We start from the raw sequence: 25340 nt of genomic DNA, 5'->3' as shown, positions 1-25340 counted from the left end.
ATTAATTAATTAATTGAAATATTGACCTTTTCTTTCAATTTCTAATTTCCCAACAATGCCTACCTGGGCACTTTCCCCTTAGAGACCTTCCTTCCCTGCTCCCTCTCTGAATTTCTTTGTCTTCTGGCCACCTTTACTCAGCATGCAAGGAATTGCTGGTGCTGCAGTTGGTGCAACCAAATGACTGTGGCGGGAGGGTGGGGCAGGCAAGGGAGGAGGCATTGGACTGGCTGCAGCACTGAGGTCCACTTGAAAGTGGCCCAAGGTCCACTGGTTGAGAAACACAGCTCTAGTGGTAGCCAAATATTATGCCTTGAACCTCTTTGGGGGGATATATCCCTAAGCTACAGAGCTGCTTTGGCTTCACTCATGCATAGCAGAGAAAGTCAGCGCCAAAGCCAGGAATTTAGTGGTGTTGTATATTGCCTTCCCTACGTCCTTTGAAAATGTGCTTGAAATCCTGACGTACAGAGAGGTACCTTAGTTGCGGAAACACTCTGCGTATTTATCTTCATAGGGAGGGAGTAGTTCTGTTTGTAAAGAGATTATTCATTCAAAGATTTGGAGTCTAAATTACTATTGTGTTTTGATAGTATGCATGATTAAGTATTTATATGAATGAGCCCTTAATCTGTAAAGCACTTTAAGGCTGGAAACAAGCCATAAAAGTCCTAACATGTAGGCATTAATTTGATAACTACTCAAGTTTTAAAAAACACACACCAAAAACTCGCACATATAAATTTTGAGAGTGTAGTTAAATTTTATGTAAGTTGGTGTTCTGTAGGTGAGGGCATTTGGCTTTAGAGTTAGCTTTTTGTGGCATGTCGGTTATTTTTCTTTGACAGATATTTAATATGGGAGACTAATTAGGGGAAGTTTATGCCTCAGAACTCTCGTACTGCTGTAAAAACCTAAGATGTAAAGTGTTCCAATTCTGAGGCTTGGAGTTGATGAAGCCATGCTTTCTAGCATTTCTGTGCAGCTACAGGAGACCTTTAAGAGGTGCTGTTGACAACAGTGCAAATCACCAGAGGTTTAACAAAAGTTCCCGCTGCTTTGGCAGCGTGCTTTCTTTAAGGCTCAGCTGGGCAGATGCAGTTTAAAAAACTTGCGAGGAAGCCTTTTTATTCTCCCTCCTCAGCTCAGGGCCTCTAAGCCTTCGGTGGTGAATGGAATTCCTAAGTGGAGGAGTGGGAAGTGTCCTTTTTGACATTTAGGGCGAGATCCTGCATGCATGACAAGGAGTAGAAATCAGGGATAAGAGCCAGGGATATGCATTAAGCTGTTTGGACATAGTCTTGAGAATAGTTTGTCATCCCTCTTCCACTCAGTTTAGAAAAATAACACAAACACCCATCCACAAAAGGAAGGACTGGAAGGATATACAGTGGTACCTCGGGTTACATATGCTTCATTAGATCGTATGCAGATTTGATGCTCCTTCAGTAGGTTTGGAGATTTGTAGAGGAAAGGCTGAATTTGAAAGCTTGTTGGGAATTGACAAGCTTCATTAGATCGTATGCAGATTTGATGCTCCTTCAGTAGGTTTGGAGATTTGTAGAGGAAAGGCTGAATTTGAAAGCTTGTTGGGAATCGACAAGCCAAAAATGGTGTAGCGCGATTGGCCAAAAAGATGAGAGACAGCTGTACATAAATACATGAAGAAGCAGAATAAAGACATGAATTTCCAGATCTTGAGAGAAGTATGGAAATTTGTGTTTGGGAGGGTTCAGACTTCTCCAGTATAACATCGCGTGAAGAGAAGGCTACAAAAATGGCAATCTAATAGCATCAGACTCTATGGAATGGCAAAATGGCAACCAAGTCAGGAAGGAAGAGCTAAAGGAAATATTAGTGATGGAACCATTGTTGTGGCTGTTGAGTTACGTACACAGACAGGAAGGCATAAAGAAATACCAAACACAGATTTTGTATGTAATAACAACAACCAGGATACTTCATGCCACAACATGGAAACAGAAAAAGGGAAACGAGAAGGTGAGGAAAAATTGGGAGCAGTGCAGGCTCTCTTGCTAAGTGTGTGTGTGTGTTGTGCATATGACATATGACACTCAGAAGGGTGGCTAACCCTCAGTGTGGCCTGCAGGCTGAAAAATATTTATTTAAAAGGTTCTGGAATTTCACTCGCCCCACCTCCAGGCAGAGTTTAGGCTGTGCGTTTTATGGTGGGAACAAAGAACTCAATGCATGTGTGGCATTTTGGAGGTGTCTCTAGAATGCTAGGACACGGGTGGCGCTGTGGTCTAAACCACTGAGCCTCTTGGGCTTGCCGATCAGAAGGTTGGTGGTTCAAATCCCCGCAATGGAGTGAGCTCCCATTGCTCTGTCCCAGCTCCTGCCAACCTAGCAGTTCAAAACCACGCCAGTGCAAGTAGATAAACAGGTACTGCTCCGACGGGAAGGTAAACGGCGTTTCTGTGCGCTGCTCTGGTTTCGGTGTTCCGTTGCGCCAGAAGTGGCTTAGTCATGCTGGCCACATGACCTGGAAAAACTGTCTGCGGACAAACACCTGCTCCCTCGGCCTGTAAAGTGAGATGAGTACCGCAACCCCAGAGTCGTTTGTGACTGGACTTAACTGTTAGGGGTCCTTTACCTTTACCTTTTAATGGAATGATTGTGGGCTCCTTGAGACTATGGATCATTGAGTGCTGCCCAGTTAGCCATGTCTTAATCTGGTTTTGGTAATTTTGGTTTGACTTCACCCCCAAAGTCACACTCTTCCACTGTCTCCCAAGGCAGACGGATGCCAAGCACCACCACTGCAGACCACAGGATTCATCCATCAGCAGCCAGCTGCCCTGCAGCTTGGAGCTGGAGAATGAGAGGAGGCAAGACTTGCTGAAGTCAATTTTCTTTTACAGTGCCTTTGTTAAGCCACCCTGGACTTCTCTTTCAAAATGGATATAAAATATGAATCAATAAAATGTTCCCAGCCTCTTTTATTACATCTTGTCTCATTCACATGACTCAAGGACTGGGGTTTTGCCAGACCCAGAATCGTTGCCAGGATTGTAACTTTCCTGCAGAGGAACAGCTCTTGGGTCCAGCAACTGAGGCATTATGTTTAAGATTGTGCTAACTTTCAGGGGCTCCGTGCATGTGACTTTAGGTGGAGCGGAGGGGAAGAGGAGGTCATGCTTCTAAGACTTAGGTTTGCATGCTTGCTGTCGGTTGCCAAGGAAATTATTGTGATATTATCTGTGCATCCAGCAGAGAATAAAATGGTTTGAGGAGGGGAGGGAGTGAAGCCAATTAGCATACAAATGGCTGTTTTTAAGTGCCCACACAAGACAGAAAAGAAATGCATGGGCAAATGTTTTAGCTCAATCAAGCCTTTCCCCAAGAAAAGGGGTCCTTTAAATTGATTTTAAAATACCAAGGGAAGGCAGCGGAGAGAACAGTATGAACTTCTGCTAAAACTGATCAAATCCTATGCCTGAATATGAGGCAGATGTTTGGTGTTTCGAAACTTTTGGAATGTTCTTTAACACTGCACATTTCAGAATTAGCAAGGGGTTAACTCGGGTGGCGCTGTGGGTTAAACCACAGAGCCTAGGGCTTGCCGATCAGAAGGTTGGCGGTTTGAATCCCCGCAAAGGGGTGAGCTCCCATTGCTCAGTCCCTGCTCCTGCCAACCTAGCAGTTCGAAAGCACGTCAAAGTGCAAGTAGATAAATAGGTACCACTCTGGCGGGAAGGTAAACGGCGTTTCCGTGCGCTGCTCTGGTTCGCCAGAAGCGGCTTAGTCATGCTGGCCACATGACCCAGAAGCTGTACGCCGGCTCCCTTGGCCAATAAAGCGAGATGAGCGCCACAACCCCAGAGTCGTCTGCGACTGAACCTAATGGTCAGGGTTCCCTTTACCTTTACCTAAAGTAGGATTGATTCAGCAAGTCAGTAACTGGAGCTGTAACCTGCTAAAGGTGTTTGGAAATTTCGGGTTCATGCTTGCATGAATTAGATTGCTTGGATTGAAGCAAGTTCTGATAGCCTTGTTGGGCTTCCAAAGGTTCCTCAGTTGGAAGATCAGTAATGAAGGAGACGCTTCCCAGAAATAGGGCTTGTCAGCTGCTATTGATGAGTTCACAGGGAGCGATGGCAATACCCAAGAGGCCTTGACCTCTGACCCCACATGGACCGGCACTCAGCCTCCCTGGATTGCCAGGAATCCTCTGCAGCACATGAAGATAGTTAAGTGCCTCCTCAGCAGTTAAATCAATGAGGGGAAGGTTCCCTGAAAGTGGACAGCTGAAAGCATTTAGATGCCAATTGTATAAAAACCGAGATCTTCCATTTAAGGAAGCTGCCAGGCCTGATCATTTCTGGGCTTGAAACATGAAGGATGAAACTGCATGGTTGGGACTTGAGTCCACCTGTATTTTATAAATGGGGTGGTGGTAACCCCTTGATACTTCCCACTGGCTGCTTTTCCTGTTTCTCAGGTGGTGCAATGTTTATGCCTTTAAAATGCACGGCGGACTGGCTGCCAGGAGGAGGTTTCATTCATGCGAAGTGCACTAAAATGGGAAAAAACAGAACAGAGGGGAGAAAAGCGGTGGGTTTTAGGTGGGGGGGAAGCAGCTCTGGGTTTCCCTTGTTTGTTGTTGTTCTTTGTTTTTGAATGCTGGCAAATAAACCCCCCTCCTCAATTCCCATATGCACATGGGGTTTAAAGCAGGGCCCAGAGAGATGCCTTGAGAGGCCCTGAAAAGACTTCTTAGGACAAACAAAAAAAGGTTCCCTGAAGTTTCCGTTGGCATGGCAACAAGTGTGTTCCTTTTCAGTTGATTTATCTGCCTGTTTTTGCTTTTCGAGGGGGGTGGCGGGGGGGGGGAGTGTAAGTGGGTGGAGGGGAGAGATGCTCGAAGGCCTCTGTGGTACTTAAATACATGTGGCTGCCATGTGTCTGAGGCAAATGGCTTTGCCCCCCCCCAGCTCCTCCTCGCTTCCTTTCTCAAGTGGGTCAGCCTGAAGCTAAAGGACCGCAAAAGCGCGCGCGCACACACACACACACACACACACACACAGCTGGGGCTAATGAGTTAGTTTTATTCAAAGCCAATGTGGAATTTCTATTGTCCTTGCTGAAAGCAGGAAAAAAGGGGTTTAATTCTCTTCAGGTATCTGGTGAGGGGCAGGCTTCTGCTGCCTTTTGTCCGCACCCCTCCAGCCCCCCCCCCAACCCATTCTATTTAAAAGGAGCTGCAGAATAGAAGGAAACTAGAACATTTTCTGTTGCTTAGCAGTAAGAGCTGTGTTTTGTGAGGGGAAAACGGGTCACAGATTTTTAGGGTTTTCCCTCCCCAATTTCTTTTTATAGCTGACCAACTGAGAAATCAGCATTATTTCTGTAGAGGTAAAGCCGGGTTACAAGCCCTTGCTTAGAGCTGGCTAGTTTTGCAATTCAAAGAAAACAAGCCTAGGATAAGGAACACTCCAAAATTGACTGTTAAAGGCAACCTTTCCTTGGGTTTCACTAAGCCCTGTGTGACTTTCCCCTGAGCAACCGGACCTTCCATATCTCTGGAAGCATTTTATTTTATTAAAATTTATTACCCACCCTTCACCCTGCAGTCCCAGGGCAGGTTAGACTTTACAGCACAGCGTTACAACACAAGATTAAAAGCAGTTTAAAGCAACCTGCAATTACAGAAATAAGATATAGATACCCCTGCTGCCTTTTCCCTGGTAAATGATGGATGCATTAGAGACAACTTACTCATGCTTCTAAACTGGATGATAATAACTCCAGGGTCTTTGTTAAAAGGCTGCACCAAAGGAGCTCAATAGCTAGTGGTGATTTCAGATAGTGTTAGTTGATGAACAGCCTTAATGGCAAGGGCATTGCTAGGTGGAAAATGCTCTGACTCTCCATCCCCATTGAGCTAAGCAACTGCATCTTTGACCATCTCCACTTTGACTCCAGCCTTACACTGGGGAGGATCCTCCATGCTCACCATCTTCACCCATGGGTGTCAGGGACAGGACAGAGGGGGAATGATGGAGACCGACTCCCCATCCTGACCCTTCCAGGGAGGAGGAAGAGGAAGACAGGATAGATTTACAACAGGGAATTGAGGGAGGTCACAACTCAGAGGCAGATGAGGGGGAAAACTGGGAAATCGTGGGACAGCTGGAACAACACCCAGCTGAGACGTTGTCATTAGAAAGCATTCCAGACCCTCCATCTCCCAGAACCTGGCGAGCCTTAAAAGTAGGAGAACAAAGAGCTCAAAGACAGAGGGCTGTTAGCGGCACCCGTAGAAGTGATGGGTGAGGAAATGGGAGAGACGGGGTGGAGATTCACTCAGGCCAACACCATTATCCAAGAGGCTGGGTTCTATAGCCTCTCTCTGTAAAGATTGAAATACAAAAGGATGGTAAGAAACTTTTCCTTGTCTTTATACTTTCCTGGGCAACTAGCCGGGAGCCGCTGACAGCATCCTGACAGTGGGGTAAAATCGGCCCTCTTATAATAATTTTAAGGTCTTATATATAAAAAATAGATGTTCATAAATGTACCAAGCAAGCACATACAGATGTGTGGGCCACATGTCTGAAACCCACAGAAAAGTCCTGACACCATTTTCTCTCTCCCAAAATGACCTCAAATATTTCTCTGCTAGGTCAAAGGGAATGGGAAATCTCCCCATTGTCTCTTTCACAAATCCTGTCTTAAGGGCACATTTAAGATATGAATAGGGTGTGAGCCTGTGACCTGGATTCAGGAATTGAGTAGTTATCATAACAAAAGATTGGCCAGGTAATCCAATCAGGTAACCTGGCAGACATGGGACGTGGGTGGCGCTGTGGGTTAAACCACAGAGCCTAGGGCTTGCCGATCAGAAGGTTGGCGGTTCAAATCCCTGTGACGGGATGAGCTCCCGTTGCTCGGTCCCTGCTCCTGCCAACCTAGCAGTTCGAAAGCACGTCAAAGTGCAAGTAGATAAATAGGTACCACTCCGGCAGGAAGGCGTTTCTGTGTGTTGCTCTGGTTCGCTAGAAGCGGCTTAGTCATGCTGGTCACATGACCCACAAGCAGTATGTTCAATTTCACGCTCAGCCTTCAGCTAGTCCCCATCCAGAGCCACTTCTGAAGCAAATATCCCCTGAGGCCAGACATGAAATGCTGCGGTCAGCTGCCCTGCTGGGCTACAGTTATTGTCAGTGGCTTGTTTGCCCAGAAGCAGAAGATTGATGCCTTCTGCCTTGACCTGCACAGCCAGGATCTTGGAAACCTGGAAGCGGCCGAGGCTGTTGTAGTCTTTGGCAGGGATCTCCACAGGTAGCTCTCGATCAGCCCCCCATGACGAGGGTCGTGCAGATTGTCTCCTGGCACTGCTGTGGACCACAGCCTACAGCATGGGTAGGCAAACTAAGGCCTAGGGGCCAGATGTGGGCCAATCACCTTCTCAATCCAGCCTGCGGACAGTCCGGGAATCAGCGTGTTTTTACATGAGTAGAATGTGTCCTTTTATTTAAAGTGCATCTCTGGGTTATTTGTGGGGCATAGGAATCTGTTCGTTATATTTTTTGAAAATATAGTCCGGCCCCCCCACAAGGTCTGAGGCACAGTGGACCGGCCCCCTGCTGATAAAGTTTGCCGACCACTGGTACAGCATCCGCCTCTGGGGAGACAATCTTCTTTTCCTTGACCAAAATAAAAAATTCCTTCCAGTAGCACCTTAAAGACCAACTAAGTTAGTTCTTGGTATGAGCTTTTGTGTGCATGCACACTTCTTCAGATACACTGAAACAGAAGTTGCCAGACCCTTCTATATAGTGAGAAGGTGGGGAGGGGTATTACTCAGAAGGGTGGTGGGAATGGGAGATTGGCAGATAGCTGAGATGAGCCTGTTGACGACTCTTAACGACTGTAATAGGTCTTACAGGAAAAGGCAAGGGGTGAGAAGGTGAGAAATGGCTTAGTCATGTATAATGAGATAGGAATCCAATGTCTTTGTTCAGACCAGGTCTCTCCATGGTTTTAAGTTTGGTAATGAGTTGCAATTCAGCAGCTTCTCTTTCCAGTCTATTTCTGAAATTCCTTTGTAGTAAAACAGCTACTTTGAAAACAGCTACTTTGAAAACAGCTACTATTCTTTTCCTTGAGCTACACAATTTCCTCCCCAGCAATCTTGCAGAAGGGGATCATGGAGTTCTTGAAACCATCTGTCACCCATGCCTGTTTTCTCTGGTTTCACCCACACCTTCACAGTGTAAATAGTGACCACTTCACTCCCACCATTGCCCTTGGCCCGGCCGCTGCCATCGTGCCCCACGCCCAGTCACCCTCTCAGCTTAAGCCCCTCTGCCTTAAGGCCATTAGATCATGTCTTGCCTTGTGGGGCCACAGAGAAGAAGTCCTTGCTCTCTGTTATGCAACAATCCATCGGGCATTTGAAGAGTGGATGGGGAATTCCTAATGGAATTTCTCAGGAACCTCATGCCTGTGAGTCCTGAGTGTAACACTTCGACGACGTATCACAGGTAGAGGAAGAGGCTTTGGAGGAAAAGAACTTTAAAAAACCAAACCTTCCAAGAGGAGAGTCCAGTGTGAAACTACCAGGTTACAACTTATCAAGAAGTGTACAGTGGTGCCTCACAAGACGAAAAGAATCCGTTCTGTGATTCTCTTCGTCTAGCGGTTTTTTTGTCTTGCGAAGCAAGCCCATTGACGGATTAGCGCTTTTAGCGACTTTTAGCGGCTCATCTGCTGATCGGATCAGCTGATAAGCGGCTTAGCGGCTTAGAAAAAGGGGGGGAAGGGGAAAAAACCAGCAGGAACTCGCAAGACATTTTCGTCTTGCGAAGCAAGCCCATAGGAGATTCGTTTTGCGAAGCACCTCCAAAACGGAAAACCCTTTCGTCTAGCGGGTTTTCCGTCTTGCGAGGCATTCGTCTTGCGGAGCACCACTGTAATTCAACTGTGGTTGGGAGTGCCTTTAGGCAGTGATATTTTGGAATGAGATACTGAAAATGATCATCACCATAACTGGGCAAACAATGGTTAAAACATGGGAACTACAGTAATGCTACTTTCACTGTTTAACTTGGAGGCGGGGAATGTAGTATTTAAGGGCTTGATTACATTCGTTGTTAGTCACTGCCAGGATTGTGATAACACAATAGTGGAAGAACAATAGGACTCCTGCTATAGAGCTCTAGTATGGTAAACTTTGGAAAATTGCCACAGCGGTGTGGCTTAGGCATCAATTCTTAGTTATCAGGAGACAGGTGAAATGGGATGCCTTCTTTTTTCCCTTCTTTTTTTTTTTTTTTGGTAGAACGGAGTAGTTTTGTTTTTCATGCTAATAAGGCAGTATAAAGACACCCAAGCCCAATATGCTACAATTCGGGGAAATTGCAATTCAAGTGTTAGAGGGACCATCAGTTTCCCTCGAAATTAGTTCTGTAACAAGAGAGAATATTACGTTATTTCAGCTATTGTGCCATTGTGGTTGTTGGGTCTTTTATGCAGAGTTTCATTTGCTTTCTGGTGTTTGCTTGATAAATGTAAATAAATGTGGTTCTCAATATGATTTAAAAACAACAACAACAACAACGAAGTACAATTATATCATTTCTGCATTGAGGCGCAATAATGGTTTTCTATCCCATGGTAGGGGTTAATTAACTTGGCAGTGTTTGCCAAGTGTTTGCATTAGGGTGTTTGCATTATCGTTGATTGCTGGTCTTCTGAATGATCATTGGGCGCATTTTGCGTACATTAAGCTTAATTCTCACAGACTCTTGACCAGCCCAAGCCAGCATGGCCAATGTTCAGAGATGAAAGCTTATCTCATTATAAACTTGTTAGTTAGTCTTAAGTGCCTCAAGACTGACTCTTTGTTGTGCAACATATATTTTATGTGCACACATTAAATTCTAGGGATATACCTAATAAGGTATGTGAGGTCTACATTTGGGATAGACAAGACTGAAAAGCTTTTCAAGTTTCAATTTAAGCTTTTCAAGATTCAATTTAAGGTTGCATTAGAGATCAGAGAGACACTTTCAGAACTTCTGGTTCTCTTACTTGAATAGATCCATATTAAGAAGAGTAATTAATTTACCCCTTCCAAAAGAAAGTTTCTCTTATATTCTTATCACGCCATCAGATCCAGTACTTTGAAACTGGAATACTTACTTAATGATGCAAGAAACAGAAAACATTTCATTCAACTTGAAAGTAAAGCAATTCATTTAAAGTCTGGGAAAGCTGTGGTTTTGTTCACTGTGACACCCAGGGCCCTCCCCATTTTTGTAGTTCTTTGGAAAGGTATAGTCCTTTTAGAAAGCAAGCTTCTTTTCCCCGAATTACACAACCGAATTTGTGGGCAGACGTTCTAATCACCCTAGTGATGGAAGAGTTGTTATCCAATTAGAGGTGCCTTTTTGTCATTGCAATTTCAGTTGTTACCCAAGGCTACTGAGGAATTATACAGCTATTTGCCTGGTTATTAGCTGTGGATTCTCTAAGGATCTGGTTTAGTATCCATTCATTTGTTCTAGGTTTGACAGCATTTCTGGTTGGAAGAACACCCTATCAGTGGCTGGGTAGCTTCAAAATAACTAGCATTTGGTCTTGGTTCAAAAAACATCACAAGCCTGAATTATATGGTTCAAAACCAGCAAAAGAGTCTTGAGTCACCTTAAAGCCTTAACAAACCTCTTAATCTCAGGGTTGTGGCTTTGAGCCCCACTTGGGGCAAAAGATTCCTACCTTGCCGGAGGTTGGACTAAATGATCCTTGTGGTCCCTTCCAACTCTGCAGTTCCATGAAAAATGTAGTATGGCATAGGCTTTCGCAGGCTGCAGTCCATTTCATCAGATGTGTGAGGAGTACATTGTGGAAGGGGAAGAGGTCAGAGGGGAAAAACCTAAAAAGGAGCAGACATGTCATTTCCCTCTGACTTCAAGCCCCTTCATTCTTCCACCCTCAGCTACGCTTGTCAATTTAGGATTACATTTCATGCATCTGATGTATTGGACCACAGAAGTCTATACCATAATAAATATATTATTCTATAAGGGGCCACAAAACTCTTAGTGCATTGCAGCAAAAGCAACAAAACCTGGGCCTTTTTATATGGTTTCAGTTGCATCTAGCAACACTACCTGCAAATGCTGGTCAAAAATAAAGGGAGAGAATAGAGAAATGGTGGTGATCATGATCCCCCACTGTCCCCCAAGAACTGAAAAAAGGATTACTTCACATGCAGTTTTTGCATGTCTCATTTTTGCATTGTATGCATTGTTACACACCACTGCAATCTCTGAGCGGTGTGAGATTCCATGGGTTCCAGAAGCTCACCCAGGGTTCATGTTTCCTTTTGGAAATGAGACACACCAGGGACTGTGGTTCTTTTATGATATATGGCTTATTTACACATATATACAACTTGAGGGGTCGGAACCATGGGATGGAAAGCCATCTGGCTTGGCCCCAGCCAGAGCGTCTCCCTTCTCAGCCTTGCCACTGCAGAGATCCATCAGTCATCCTCCTCCGACATGCGTCTGCGACTCATGCTACTGTGCATGCAAGAGCACACATTACTCGGCAGAGTAAACACACAACAGATCAGGCTCAAGGCATGGATACTGTAATGGGAATTGGGGTTGCTTGTGCGTAAACTGCAAACTGCTCCAAGCTGGTTGTATAGCTAAACCTTTCCCTGGTTTGACAGCCCTTACAATGCGACTGTCTCAGTCACTGGCAGAATCCGTCAGTGGGTGTTTCCTAAACTTCCTCCAACATAAAAATTCCTTGACTCCAAGTCTCCTCCTAGATTCTCTGCGCGGAAGCCTTCTGCGCAGCGTGGGCGTGCCAAGCGGAGGTCCTGTGCTCTCTCCGCTGATTTCACTGGAAGAGTCTCGGAGCCTCCCCTCCGCAGTACTCTCAGCCTCCCCTTTCTCCCTGGTGTCCCCGGGATTTCCTTCCCCAGCGGAAGCCCTCTCTCTCTCCTTGCTAGTTCCCTCCCCTGCATCACTGGAGCGTCTTACCTCTCCTCTCCCCTCTGATGGCAGTTCCCTGACAGATACTATACTAAACTACGCATTTATTATACATAAATCAGGACAAAGAAAAACATGGCCTCTCTTCTTGTTGTTCTTCTCAGAGAGAGAGAACACAAAAGCAATGCAGAGCGGATGTTCCGCTCACGGGACTTCAGCAATCTGTGCTGGAATGTGAACAGACATGTGACATGTAACAACCCCACATATCTGCAGCAAGGGTGGAGTGGAATTCCCAACAACATTAACACCCCAGGAGGACCTTGCTTCCCTCATTGCTGCAACCTTGTATTAAAAGAGAAATCAAACATTGCTGCGTCTCTCTCAGTTCCCAGATTGATGCTTTTGCCTTCTAGGTCACATTTTTGTTGTTTAGTCGTTTAGTCGTGTCCGACTCTTCGTGACCCCATGGACCAGAGCACGCCAGGCACTTCTGTCCTCCACTGCCTCCCGCAGTTTGATCAAACTCATGCTGGTAGCTTCAAGAACACCATCCAACCATCTCATTCTCTGTCGTCCCCTTCTCCTTGTGCCCTCCATCTTTCCCAACATCAGGGTCTTTTCCAGGGAGTCTTCTTTTCTCATGAGGTGGCCAAAGTATTGGAGCCTCATCTTCACGATCTGTCCTTCCAGTGAGCGCTCAGGGCTGATTTCCTTCAGAATGGAGAGGTTTGATCTTCTTGCAGTCCATGGGACTCTCAAGAGTCTCCTCCAGCACCATAATTCAAAAGCATCAATTCTTCGGCGATCAGCCTTCTTTATGGTCCAGCTCTCACTTCCATACATCACTACTGGGAAAACCATGGCTTTTACTATACGGACCTTTGTTGGCAAGGTGATGTCTCTGCTTTTTAAGATGTTGTCTAGGTTTGCCATCGCCTTTCTCCCAAGGAGCAGGCGTCTTTTAATTTCGTGACTGCTGTCACCATCTGCACTGATCATGGAGCCCAAGAAAGTAAAATCTCTCACTGCCTCCATTTCTTCCCCTTCTATTTGCCAGGAGGTGATGGGCCCAGTGGCCATGATCTTCGTTTTTTTGATGTTGAGCTTCAGACCATATTCTGCGCTCTCCTCTTTCACCCTCATTAAAAGGTTCTTTAATTCCTCTTCACTTTCTGCCATCAAGGTTGTGTCATCTGCATATCTGAGGTTGTTGATATTTCTTCCGGCAATCTTAATTCCGGCTTGGGATTCATCCAGCCCAGCCTTTCGCATGATGAATTCTGCATATAAGTTAAATAAGCAGGGAGACAATATACAGCCTTGCCGTACTCCTTTCCCAATTTGGAACCAATCAGTTGTTCCTTATGCAGTTCTAACTGTAGCTTCTTGTCCCACATAGAGATTTCTCAGGAGACAGATGAGGTGATCAGGCACTCCCATTTCTTTAAGAGCTTGCCATAGTTTGCTGTGGTCTCTCTCAGTTCCCAGATTGATGCTTTTGCCTTCTAGGTCACATTTTACTCTCTGCTCTAAACTGGTTATGCCTTTCTAACTATCTAAGAGTTGAGGGAGGGCACCCACCCACCAGCCATCTCCCACAGAGCCCCTTTACTTTGTTCCCCTTAATGGCCCTTTACCCAGGCGATTGCCTCATTAGGAAGGCGATCAATTTTTACACTTGCTAGAGCCACAAAACTGCTTTGGTCAGAAGCTATGGTGATGCTAAAGAAAAATGTGCATAATCCAATATTTATATTCCTTCTAGATTTTAATTCCTAACACCATGGGGAGACGGGTTTACATTTTCTGATTCCATATATAACTTCTCTGGAATTTTCTATATGAAGATTTACCATGTCCAAAAGTGTGATCAGGATCAATGACTAACTTATCTGAAAAATTGTAATTGTGTGTGCACAATATATCAGCTGTCGTACAGGCTATGTTAGGGATGTGGGTGGTGCTGTGGTCTAAACCACAGAGCCTAGGGCTTGCCGATCAGAAGGTTGGCAGTTCGAAGCCCCGCGACGGGGTGAGCTCCCGGTTCTTGGTCCCTGCTCCTGCCAACCTAGCAGTTCGGAAGCACGTCAAAGTGCAAGTAGATAAATAGGTACCGCTCTGGTGGGAAGAAAAACGGCATTTCCTTGCGCTGCTCTGGTTCACCAGAAGTGTCTTAGTCATGCTGGCCACATGACCTGAAAGCTGTACATCGGTTCCCTCGGCCAGTAAAGCGAGATGAGCGCTGCAACCCCAGAGTCGTTTGCGACTGGACCTAACATTCAGGAGTCCCTTTACCTTTTACATGCTATGTTGTCAATCTTTTGCTGTGAACATGGGAATAGGAGTTTAATCTCTGATAGGGTATGGTTAAAATTATGTGTGCCCAGGACTTTTCGGAGCTCAGTTTGTTTGCATCTATGGCAGGCTAGAAACCTCTGAACTCTGATTTGCCTAGGCATTCATACGTTCAAGTTTCCTTTTCGTAGAGGAAGCCCTGTCTCGGCTACTTATTTGCAGATGTCAGATGAGCCAAATATTATACTACTGTGTAGAAAGAACAGTATCTTTATTTTTTGTTTGTTTTTTTAACAAACAATTGAGATAGAGATCTGGCGCACCCATAATCCCAATTAAGATCTCAAATTTACTTTGAAAATGTTGGTTTAATTTGCTGAACTAAGCTCTGTCTCAGGAAAGCATGTACAGGGAGATGCCAAAGGAATCTTGCTTCTCATCTTGGAAGCAGAGAGGTTGCTTTGATCAGGTTTTGTGTGGTCCAGACGTAACACTTAATCATAGTTATTATGTACCATGGTTTGTGATCCCATGTGATTTCCCATCCAGGTTTGGAGCCTAATCCTTATGTCTGAATACTTAAAGGTAAAGGACCCCTGACAGTTAAGTCCAGTCGCAGACGACTCTGGGGTTGCAGTGCTTATCTTGCTTTACTGGCTGAGGGAGCCAGCGTTTGTCCACATACAGCTTTTCGGGTCACGGGGCCAGCATGACTAACCGCTTCTGGCACAATGGAACACCACGACGGAAGCCAGAGCGCACAGAAACACCGTTTACCTCCCTGCTGCAGCAGTACCTATTTATCTACTTGCACTGGCATGCTTTCGAAATGCTAGGTTGGCAGGAGCTGGCACAGAGCAACGGGAGCTCACCCCGTCACGGGGATTCGAACTGCTGACCTTCTGATCAGCAAGCCCAAGAGGCTCAGTGGTTTAGACCACAGCGCCACCCGCATCCCGCTGAATACTTAACCATGACTTAATAATTAACTGTTGGAAGGAAAACAAATTGCAATTAAGTGATGTGTCTGCAAAGAAACAAGCAGCATCAGCCTATGGGAAGATTATTGACCTTCCTATCTTTCATGCAACAATAAAGTGATCTGGTAAACAAGAGCAGAAGTGGTTCTCTCCCTTGAATAAAATGTCAAGTTCCACAAAGAAATATGCAAGTGATCAAAAGTGAGCAAGAAGGTGCGAGTGACAGAAACACACTGGGATTTTTTGCTCTCGTGAAAAGGATTGGTTGTCTCAGGAAACCACCTCTGAATTACACCTAGCATCCATATACTTAACGCCTGTTCCTACTGTTTAAAGTTTTCTTAGAGGAGCAGGTGGCCTTTAGCCCAACATCTCGGGGGGAATTTGAGGTACTGGTATTAAGTGAATGTGTCCTTCGACCGGGGCAGCAACAATCTGATGGTTTGTACTAGATTGTATGTAAGCTGGTCTGGAGGCTGGAGACCTTGAAACTGATACAGTGAACTACAGTGTTTTCTTTTCTTTTTCAGCTTGATGACTGCACATTGCAGCTGTCTCACAATGGTACCTACTTGGATTTAGAGTCTACCTTAGCAGAACAAAAAGATGAATTGGAAGGTTTCCAGGAGGATTCTGGGTAAGTTGTACATTGGAAAGGTGTGGAAACATTGATTTCCATGGAGGTTTCTGTAGGGGAGAATTGGGTTGCATGATGTGGGTTTTCTCTACCACTGGCAGAAAGTTAAAAACCGTTTGAGGGATACTTTAATGGGGAGACAAGTCCCCCTGGCTCCATTTCCATTTTCTGCCTTTGCCACTGGAAGGAGGTTTCTTGCCTGTTCTAGGCATGGCAATAGGAAAAGGTGGGAAAGCTACCTTGGATGGGATTTTTATGCCTTTGCCTTTGTTTCTTGGATCCCTTCTGCTGTCCTTACCAGGTGCTATAACTGAAGAAGGACTGCAGCACATGATTACTTTCTTGGAAGTAGGGAGCTCTCTCTACTTGCTGTTGCTACCAGATACTGCTTTGTTAAGAAGCTGTATCCAAAACAATAAAGGTTGTTAAGTGAAGTTTTGAGTGGCACCAGAAGACTGTGTTATATCTATAGATATTTGGAAAGCATTCTCTTTTCTCACTACTAGTAGGTCTTAAAAAATATTTTTGTATACCACGCAAGGAGAAAATGAAAGGAGGATGGTAATATATTGTGATGCATTTTGCCAGGTGAAACCATGCTCTTTTCAGCTGAGCATCAGATCCCATTATTTCAGTTCTTCAAGTACAGTATATGGTTAACATTTTACTGAGAAAGCATGGTCCCCTGAGGGAGTGTACACTTAAATTTTTTTGTTTCCTCTCACTTTAAAAAGCCCTCTGAGTTCTCTGTACGGCATATTACTTGGCAGAGTGCTTGTTCCAACTTCATAGCTGAGATATTGCAACATGAGAGACAGGCAGAGACAGTGTTGAATGGGAAGACCAGGTGTCTGTATGCTCTGGACCTGGAAATTGGCATGCCAATCACTGATCCCACTACGTCCTGCCACATTTCGACAATCAATCAATCAATTGGGGGCGGACATCCATACCAAAAGGAGATGAGTTCTATGGATTCCTGCATTGTCTGCTTCCTCTTCACATACTGGTTCCTGGGAGTGGCCATTCCTAGTTGGCTCCCATTACTACAAGGACTTGGAGCAGGAAAAAGTTGGTACTACAGCTGAAAATTATTGTCCCCTTCAGTAGTAGTTGCGTGGCAAGTCCCCCTCCCCCCTTGTGAAATGAAGACACAGGACACTTTATTTAAGGTTAATGGGCGTAAAAGGCCACAACTTTATTGATTACAGGAATTGAGAGGTGTTGGCTTAGGCATTGGTTCCTATTGACTACCCGGCTTCAGCCCAATTGCATGAAGACCGGGAAGGGTTAACCACCAGTCGGGGGAGTCCTGCTGAAGTACGTCAACTAGGATCCCCCAGGTGTCACCGCTCGGGGGGCATGCCTTAGGCCCACACCTCCATAGGCTTCGGACAGGGCAACGCCCCCCCCCCCCCGGAGTCCTTTGCCGGACTACCCTTTTCATAGAATCATAGAGTTGGAAGAGACCACAAGGGCCATCGAGTCCAACCCCCTGCCAAGCAGGAAACACCATCAGAGCACTCCTGACATATGGTTGTCAAGCCTCTGCTTAAAGACCTCCAAAGTAGGAGACTCCACCACACTCCTTGGCAGCAAATTCCACTGTCGAACAGCTCTTACTGTCAGGAAGTTCTTCCTAATGTTTAGGTGGAATCTTCTTTCTTGTAGTTTGGATCCATTGCTCCGTGTCCGCTTCTCTGGAGCAGCAGAAAACAACCTTTCTCCCTCCTCTATATGACATCCTTTTATATATTTGAACATGGCTATCATATCACCCCTTAACCTCCTCTTCTCCAGGCTAAACATGCCCAGCTCCCTTAGCCGTTCCTCATAAGGCATCGTTTCCAGGCCTTTGACCATTTTGGTTGCCCTCCTCTGGACACGTTCCAGTTTGTCAGTGTCCTTCTTGAACTGTGGTGCCCAGAACTGGACACAGTACTCCAGGTGAGGTCTGACCAGAGCAGAATACAGTGGCACTATTACTTCCCTTGATCTAGATGCTATACTCCTATTGATGCAGCCCAGAATTGCATTGGCTTTTTTAGCTGCCGCGTCACACTGTTGGCTCATGTCAAGTTTGTGGTCAACCAAGACTCCTAGATCCTTTTCACATGTACTGCTCTCAAGCCAGGTGTCCCCCATCTTGTATTTGTGCCTCTCATTTTTTTTGCCCAAGTGCAATACTTTACATTTCTCCCTGTTAAAGTTCATCTTGTTTGTTTTGGCCCAGTTCTCTAATCTGTCAAGGTCGTTTTGAAGTGTGACCCTGTCCTCTGGGGTGTTAGCCACCCCTCCCAGTTTGGTGTCATCTGCAAATTTGATCAGGATGCCCTTGAGTCCATCATCCAAGTCGTTGATAAAGATGTTGAATAAGACCGGGCCCAAGACAGAACCCTGTGGCACCCCACTAGTCACTCTTCTCCAGGATGAAGAGGAACCATTGATGAGCACCCTTTGGGTTCGGTCAGTCAGCCAGTTACAAATCCACTGAGTGGTAGCATAGTCAAGACCGCATTTTACCAGCTTCTTTACAAGAATATCATGGGGCACCTTGTCAAATGCCTTGCTGAAATCAAGGTAGGCTACATCCACTGCGTTCCCTTCATCTACCAGGCTTTCTTTGGGGGAAGGTGATGGTGCTTCCTTCCCCCTTCATTTGCATAACAATACCCCTGCCAATGCCTAACCGCCAATACCGGGAAAGTTGTGATGTTTGCTACAAGGTAGGTGAAAAAACCAAATGGCTGGTGCCAATTTGCCAAGTGGAAAAATTCCTACCAGGCCCCTTGCGGCGACCAACCGGAGTCCATAGCAAGGGCAGAGAGCTAAACCTAAGGGAGGGCGGGGTGGGAAACCGAAGCAGCTGGAACGGGGAAGAGAGGAAAGTCCCCGGGCGTGCCAGCCTTAAATGCTCCAGGCCACGCCTCCCCAGCCAGCTGATTGGCTGGCTGGGATGATGACGCACCTGAGGATTCCCTTACTCTCACAGGGGCTGTAAGCCAGCCCCTGCTTGTGTGGGGAGGACGTGGGCCCGCAACCCCACCTCCTCTCCAGCTCGGAAGTGGCTTTGCAGTGCTCCTGATTATCCAATGGGTGCACATCAGTTATAGTGCTCCTGACTTATCTAATCTGCACATCAGCTCTTTCAGCAGCGATAATTTCCATGTTCCAAGTAAGGTTTTCGGTTGTGGTCATCAGGGTTTGATTCACTTATTTCAGAGTATTGCAGCAATATATATGTGAAGACACTGAAAGAGCTTCAAAGGAGAGCTTTGGTAAAGTCATTCCTTGATGGGGAAACGTAACTTTGTCAGCAGGGTGTACCGTATTTTTTGCTCTATAAGATTCACTTTTTCCCTCCTAAAAAGTAAGGGGGAATGTGTGTGCGTCTTATGGAGTGAATGCAGGCTGCGCAGCTTTCCCAGAAGCCAGAACAGCAAGAGGGACTGCTGCTTTCACTGCACAGCGATCCCTCTTGCTGTTCTGGCTTCTAAGATTCAGAATTTTTCTTCTTCTTGTTTTCCTCCTCCAAAAACTAGGTGCCTCTTGTGATATGCTAGTGGAGTTCTCCTGGCGTGTTCAGTCCTGCTGTCACAGCTCCATCTTAACACCAGCTGAGCAGCTTTGGGATGTACTGTAATTTATGGGTATAATTCCCCCCAAAGCTGTCCCCCTATTTGGTCTGACTTGTGAGTAAGTGCCATTATGCTTTGTAGGGCTTCTGAGCAGATGGGCTGTGTGGGACTCATCTTAATGTATTGTTCTGTATCTCTGCTCTCTTCCAGCAAAGGATGGGCCATAGAGGTAGCTGTTAGCTCACTAGTCAAACTGTGACAGAAAACTGTGACATTGTGATCTCATATGATGACGCCTATAGCATGGTTGACTACAATAAACACAACCATCCTCTTAAACTAGAGGGGTTTTGCCTGCCTTATTTATAGGACAGTTGAAAGGACTATGAATTACACAAGAGCATGAAGTTCACAGTGGATGGTATTCATAAGCTGTATCAAAAACAAACCCCTGTGTTGCAATAAGAACTAATCACAACAATACAAACACAACATGTAGGCTAATAGTGAGTAGAAAATATATAATAGAATACAGTGGTACCTCAGGTTAAGTACTTAATTCATTCCGGAGGTCCGTACTTAACCTGAAACTGTTCTTAACCTGAAGACCACTTTAGCTAATGGGGCCTCCTGCTGCTGCCGCGCCGCCGGAGCACGATTTCTGTTCTCATCCTGAAGCAAAGTTCTTAACCTGAAGCACTATTTCTGGGTTAGCGGAGTCTGTAACGTGAAGCATATGTAACCTGAGGTACCACTGTAATGATATCATTCAAATTATAGGAGTAAGCCAATCAAAGTTCATATGTACAATATAACAGTGGTAGCGAGGGCCGTCAAGCCGTGTGTTCAAAACAGATGTCTAAGGACAGTCTCACAATAGTCTTTTCAAAAGTATCAACAGAAGACGTCTCGAAAGTTTCAAAAGTAAAGTCTCTCAATAGTTGAAATGTCTTCCATTGAAACTTTTGAAAAACTATTGAGAGACTTTACTTTTGAAACTTTCGAGACGTCTTCTGTTGATACTTTTGAAAGACTATTGTGAGACTGTCCTCATCTGTTTTGAACACACGGCTTGACGGCCCTCACTACCACTCTGTTATATTGTATACAGTGGTACCTCGGGTTACATACGCTTCAGGTTACAAATGCTTCAGGTTACAGAGTCCGCTAACCCAGAAATAGTACCTTGGGTTAAGAACTTTGCTTTAGGATGAGCACAGAAATTGTGCTCCGGCAGTGCGTCAGCAGCAGGAGGCCCCATTAGCTAAAGTGGTTCCTCAGGTTAAGAACGGTTTCAGGTTAAGAACAGACCTCCAGAACGAATTAAGTACAGTGATGCCTCGCAAGACGAAAAGAATCCGTTCTGTGATTCTCTTCGTCTAGTGGTTTTTTCGTCTTGCGAAGCAAGCCCATTGAAGAATTAGCGGATTAGCGCTTTTAGCGGCTTATCTGCTGATCGGATCAGCTGATAAGCGGCTTAGAAAAAAGGGGGGGAAGGGAAAAAAACCAGCAGGAACTCGCAAGACACTGTCGTCTTGCGAAGCAAGCCCATAGGAAATTCGTTTTGCGAAGCACCTCCAAAACGGAAAACTCTTTCGTCTAGCGAGTTTTCCGTCTTGCGAGGCATTCGTCTTGTGGGGCACCACTGTACTTAACCCGAGGTACCACTGTATAAGAACTTTGATTGGCTTAGTCCTATAATTTGAATGATATCATTATTCTGTTATATATTTTCTACTCACTATTAGCCTACGTGTTGTGTTTGTATTGTTTGTGATAAAGTTGTATCAAGCCTGAGTAGGACTTCTCTCCAGCCCCATTCAGACGTTTTCCCTAAATGTGTGGAAATAGCACATGGAGAGAGTGCTAGTATAGCCATGCATGATCTCGCCACTCCTAATTGTCCTTGCGTGCCCTGGGCTTGCCCACCCTACTGTACCAACCTTACCATACGAAGCAGAGAAGGTCGGGAGGGGGGGGGTTGTTCTGAAGTGCCATCACCCCCTGAACAAGCTTGGAAGCCTCCCTATGGAGCCCCAAAAGTGCAGGATTAGCGACAGCCGCAACAGGAAAACAGGAAACAAGGGCAAGCCTTAAGGTGTGTTGTTTAACTGTCCTATTTAGAGATGTTGCCAGGCTTTGTGAGTCCTTGGCTTGGAATGTGAACTTTGGCGACTTGCACTGTTTCAGCCTCCGGAGTTCTCGCTTGAGCCAGAGGAGAGCTGCACCCTTTTACCCCCCACTTGTTCGCCCACCGTTTAGAGGGTGCAGAATGCAACTTTAGCAACAACAGCAGGCAGAGCATGTCTGACTTTACCTCTTCCCTGGCACCTTGAATACGGTTACAGCAGTGACCCTGGAGCCCTGGGCAATGTAATTTCCCCAGGATGCTTGAAAACGTCTGACGGACGCTGCCGCCTCCCTCTGCCAGAGCAGCCCCAGTAACCTGCTTGCTAGGCAAGGGGACACGGGTGGCGCTGTGGGTTAAACCACAGAGCCTAGGACTTGCCGATCAGAAGGTTGGCGGTTTGAATCCCCGCGACGGGGTGAGCTTCCGTTGCTCTGTCCCTGCTCCTGCCCACCTAGCAGTTCGAAAGCACATTAAGTGCAAGTAGATAAATAGGTACCGCTCCGGCGGGAAGGTAAACGGCGTTTCCGTGCGCTGCTCTGGTTCACCAGAAGCGGCTTAGTCATGCTGCCCACATGACCCGAAAGCTGTATGCCTGCTCCCTCGGCCAGTAAAGTGAGATGAGCGCCACAACCCCAGAGTCGGTCACGACTGGACCTAATGGTCAAGGGTCCCTTTACCTTTACCTTTAGGCAAGGGGACCTGAGAGGGAATTGGCCCAAATGTGCTACCCGTAACACCATTAAGCGTTTGAAGGGCTTTAAGCAGTTTTCTGACTTGTAGGGAACTTGCTCACTTGGACGAACCCAAGTACAAACTGAGCCCAGGGAGCTCATCATTCCTAGCTGTGTTTGTTTTTTCATGTATTCGATGAATATGTAAACGTTTCTATCCGTGCTTTCTGGCAAAGAATAAATAAGCCAAATGGACTGTTTTTCTGGTGCAAATCGGCTGAACAATTAAAATTGTGTGTGTCTATTAAAATTGTGTGTGTCTATTAAAATTGTGTGTGTCTATCTCTGGGGACGCGGGTGGCGCTGTTGGTTAAACCACAGAGCCTAGGACTTGCTGATCAGAAGGTCGGCGGTTCGAATCCCCTGCTCCTGCCAACCTAGCAGTTCGAAAGCACATCAAAGTGCAAGTAGATAAATAGATACCGCTCCAGCGGGAAGGTAAACGGCGTTTCCGTGTGCTGCTCTGGTTCACCAGAAGCGGCTTAGTCCTGCTGGCCACATGACCCGGAAGCTGTACACTGGCTCTCTCGGCCAAAAAAGTGAGATGAGCGCCGCAACCCCAGAGTCGGTCACGACTGGACCTAATGGTCAGGGGCCCCTTTACCTTTATCTTTACCTCTATCTCTATTTATATAGATATACCGTATTTTTCGCTCTATAACACGCACCCGACCATAACACGCACATAGTTTTTAGAGAAGGAAAATCCGTAGGCATGCCACCCGTAGGCATTCCCTCCATAACACGCACAGACATTTCCCCTTACTTTTTAGGAGGAAAAAAGTGAGTGTTATGGTGCAAAAAATACGGTAACTTATTCTTGTTTAGTGTGGCAATAGAGGCCTTGCAGTTTCATGCATGCTTTTATAAAAAATTGAATACCTGCCATTGCTGAGAGTGTATATAGCATATTAGATGATTCACTGAGATTTGCTTTAATTAGCTCATCATTTTTTTTCTATTTTTACCCCCCCCCCCAGCAGGGGCAAGAAGCACAGTGTCATTTTGAGGACCCAGCTTTCAGTCAGAGTCCATGCCTGCATTGGTAAGTGAGTTTCCAAGTATTTTGATGTGGTGAATGTGTGGGAAGCATTCCAAAAAAAAAAAAAGAAGCTGTAGCAGATGCACAGCTTTCCCTTCTGTCATTCTGTTGCTTCCTGAAAAGATGTTGTGTGCCCTCCAAAGGGTCCATGTAGCTACAAAATAAATAAGAAATAAAAAATAAAAATGCACAGCAGTAGAATAATTCTTATCTGTTTAATGAATGCATGCAAGATAAATTTTAGTTCTTGTAATTCTAAGGAGCAGTTTTGAGTCCAGTGATAACATCAGAGCTTGGATCTGGGACTTGGCGATGCATGTACTTCCCCTTCATGCCACAGAAAGTGAGCTTTGAATTCCATGTGCCTTGCTGGATCAAATCAAGAGCCATCTAGCCCAGAATTTATCTATATTTTGATTATTTTATTATATCCACTTGCTTTAATAATTCTGTGCTCTTTGACCATGTTTCAGGTCTGCTCAGTTACTAGCTCCTAAATTTGGAAGCAGGGTGAATATTGGGTGCTGTTGTCGTTTTCGCCAGTGGAGCACACTTTTGCTATTTGTAGATGTTCAAGAATATCTGTAACAAATTTTTTTGCATGGCTCATCAAACTGCAGTTATTTGTATCTGCCTCATTAGGCCTGCTGGTTTGAGATGGCGAACTGTGGAATTGTAGGCTGGCAGCAAGCTACTGTATTTTAAGAGGCAGATAATATTTATTGCTTTCAATCGTGCAGCTCTTGGCCAGGCAAACTGTCATTACTGCTGTGTCAGTGACTGGAAATAGAATAGACTATTGCTGTCAAAAGGAAAGCCAAATGAAACCAGTGTGTCGAAGGCAGCTCATGCATATCAAGTCCTGCCAACTCAGCACAAGTGAACGCCTGTGTTTTGGAGCAACGTGCATTGCGGCACTGGGTGTCTTTTTAAACGGGACATTACTTGTAGCAGGTGATAGCAACCAGGAGAGGTGGTGGTGTTTATTAGGACTGGATTTTCCTGGGAGGCCTGTGTTCAAATCCCTGACTGGACATCCACTGAAAAGTCACTTTCTCAGCTGCCCTTTGGATGAATTTCAGAATGTAGGAGCATATGAAGCTATCTTACATGCTGTCATATAATAATAATAATAATAATAATAATAATAATAATAATAATAGTAGTAGTAATAATTGTTAAGTTGTGGGTGAACATATCAGACGACACAGCGATTTTTCAAACAGCTCTTGTTTATTCAGAGGCCAGAACAGAACTGAACTGAGGGGTTCAGTCAGCCTGCTTATATAGAGCTCCAGTACAATGTAACTGTAACAATTTTCTAAAACTATCCAATCACTGAACGTCACTTTCGATCCCTTATTTGCATAACTATCTACAGTATCCCCCTGCTGGCCCAGGGTGAGAACTTCAGTACATAACAATAACGACAACAACAATACCTTTATTGTCAATGTACAACCTGTGTACAATGAAATTAACCAAGCCTCCCTCCCACACAAACACTCAATCTCATTGCACTCTATGTGCTTGTCGCACAACACACCAACCCCAAAAGTCAGTTGTATTATCTTCCGTTCAGCAGCCTAACAGTCCACAGATAGCAATTGTTTTTTAGCCTGTTGGTACAACTGATTATACTTCTGTATCTCCTGCCCGAGGGTAGAAGATTAAAGAGGTGCTAGCCGGGGTGTGAATCATCCCTGAGGATTTTTCTCGCTCTCCTACGGCATCGATCCCTTGCGATGTCATGTAGCAGGCTCAGGGGGCAGCCCATGGTATCATGTGCTGTGTTCACCACCCTCTGTAAAGACTTTCTGTCCGTGGCTGTCAAGCCAACATACCACACTGTGATATTATATGAGAGGACACTTTCTATTGTGGACCAGTAGAAGGAGGTCATCAATTGTTGTTTGACATTGTTCTTTCGCAAGACCCTGAGGAAATGGAGTCTCTGTTGGG

The 25340-nt window shown here is 45.5% G+C and overlaps 1 protein-coding gene across 15 annotated transcripts in view; it reads left to right on the top strand.

The window, feature by feature from the left end:
• The window catches only part of FHOD3 (formin homology 2 domain containing 3), a 361609-nt gene that overhangs the window by 42158 nt on the left and 294111 nt on the right, over positions 1 to 25340 (top strand). For all 15 annotated transcript variants that reach the window (XM_081166062.1, XM_081166061.1, XM_081166055.1 and 12 more), the window contains exons 2-3: positions 15790 to 15896; positions 23317 to 23381. In XM_081166062.1, the coding sequence (XP_081022188.1) occupies positions 15790 to 15896; positions 23317 to 23381 (172 nt within the window). The remainder of the gene's footprint in view (positions 1 to 15789; positions 15897 to 23316; positions 23382 to 25340) is intronic.

Source organism: Podarcis bocagei, assembly GCF_964188305.1.
Source record: "Podarcis bocagei genome assembly, chromosome: 13".
NCBI lineage: Eukaryota > Metazoa > Chordata > Lepidosauria > Squamata > Lacertidae > Podarcis > Podarcis bocagei.
The sequence above is the reverse complement of the archived record's forward strand: the minus strand, read 5'-3'. Positions and strand labels throughout refer to the sequence as shown.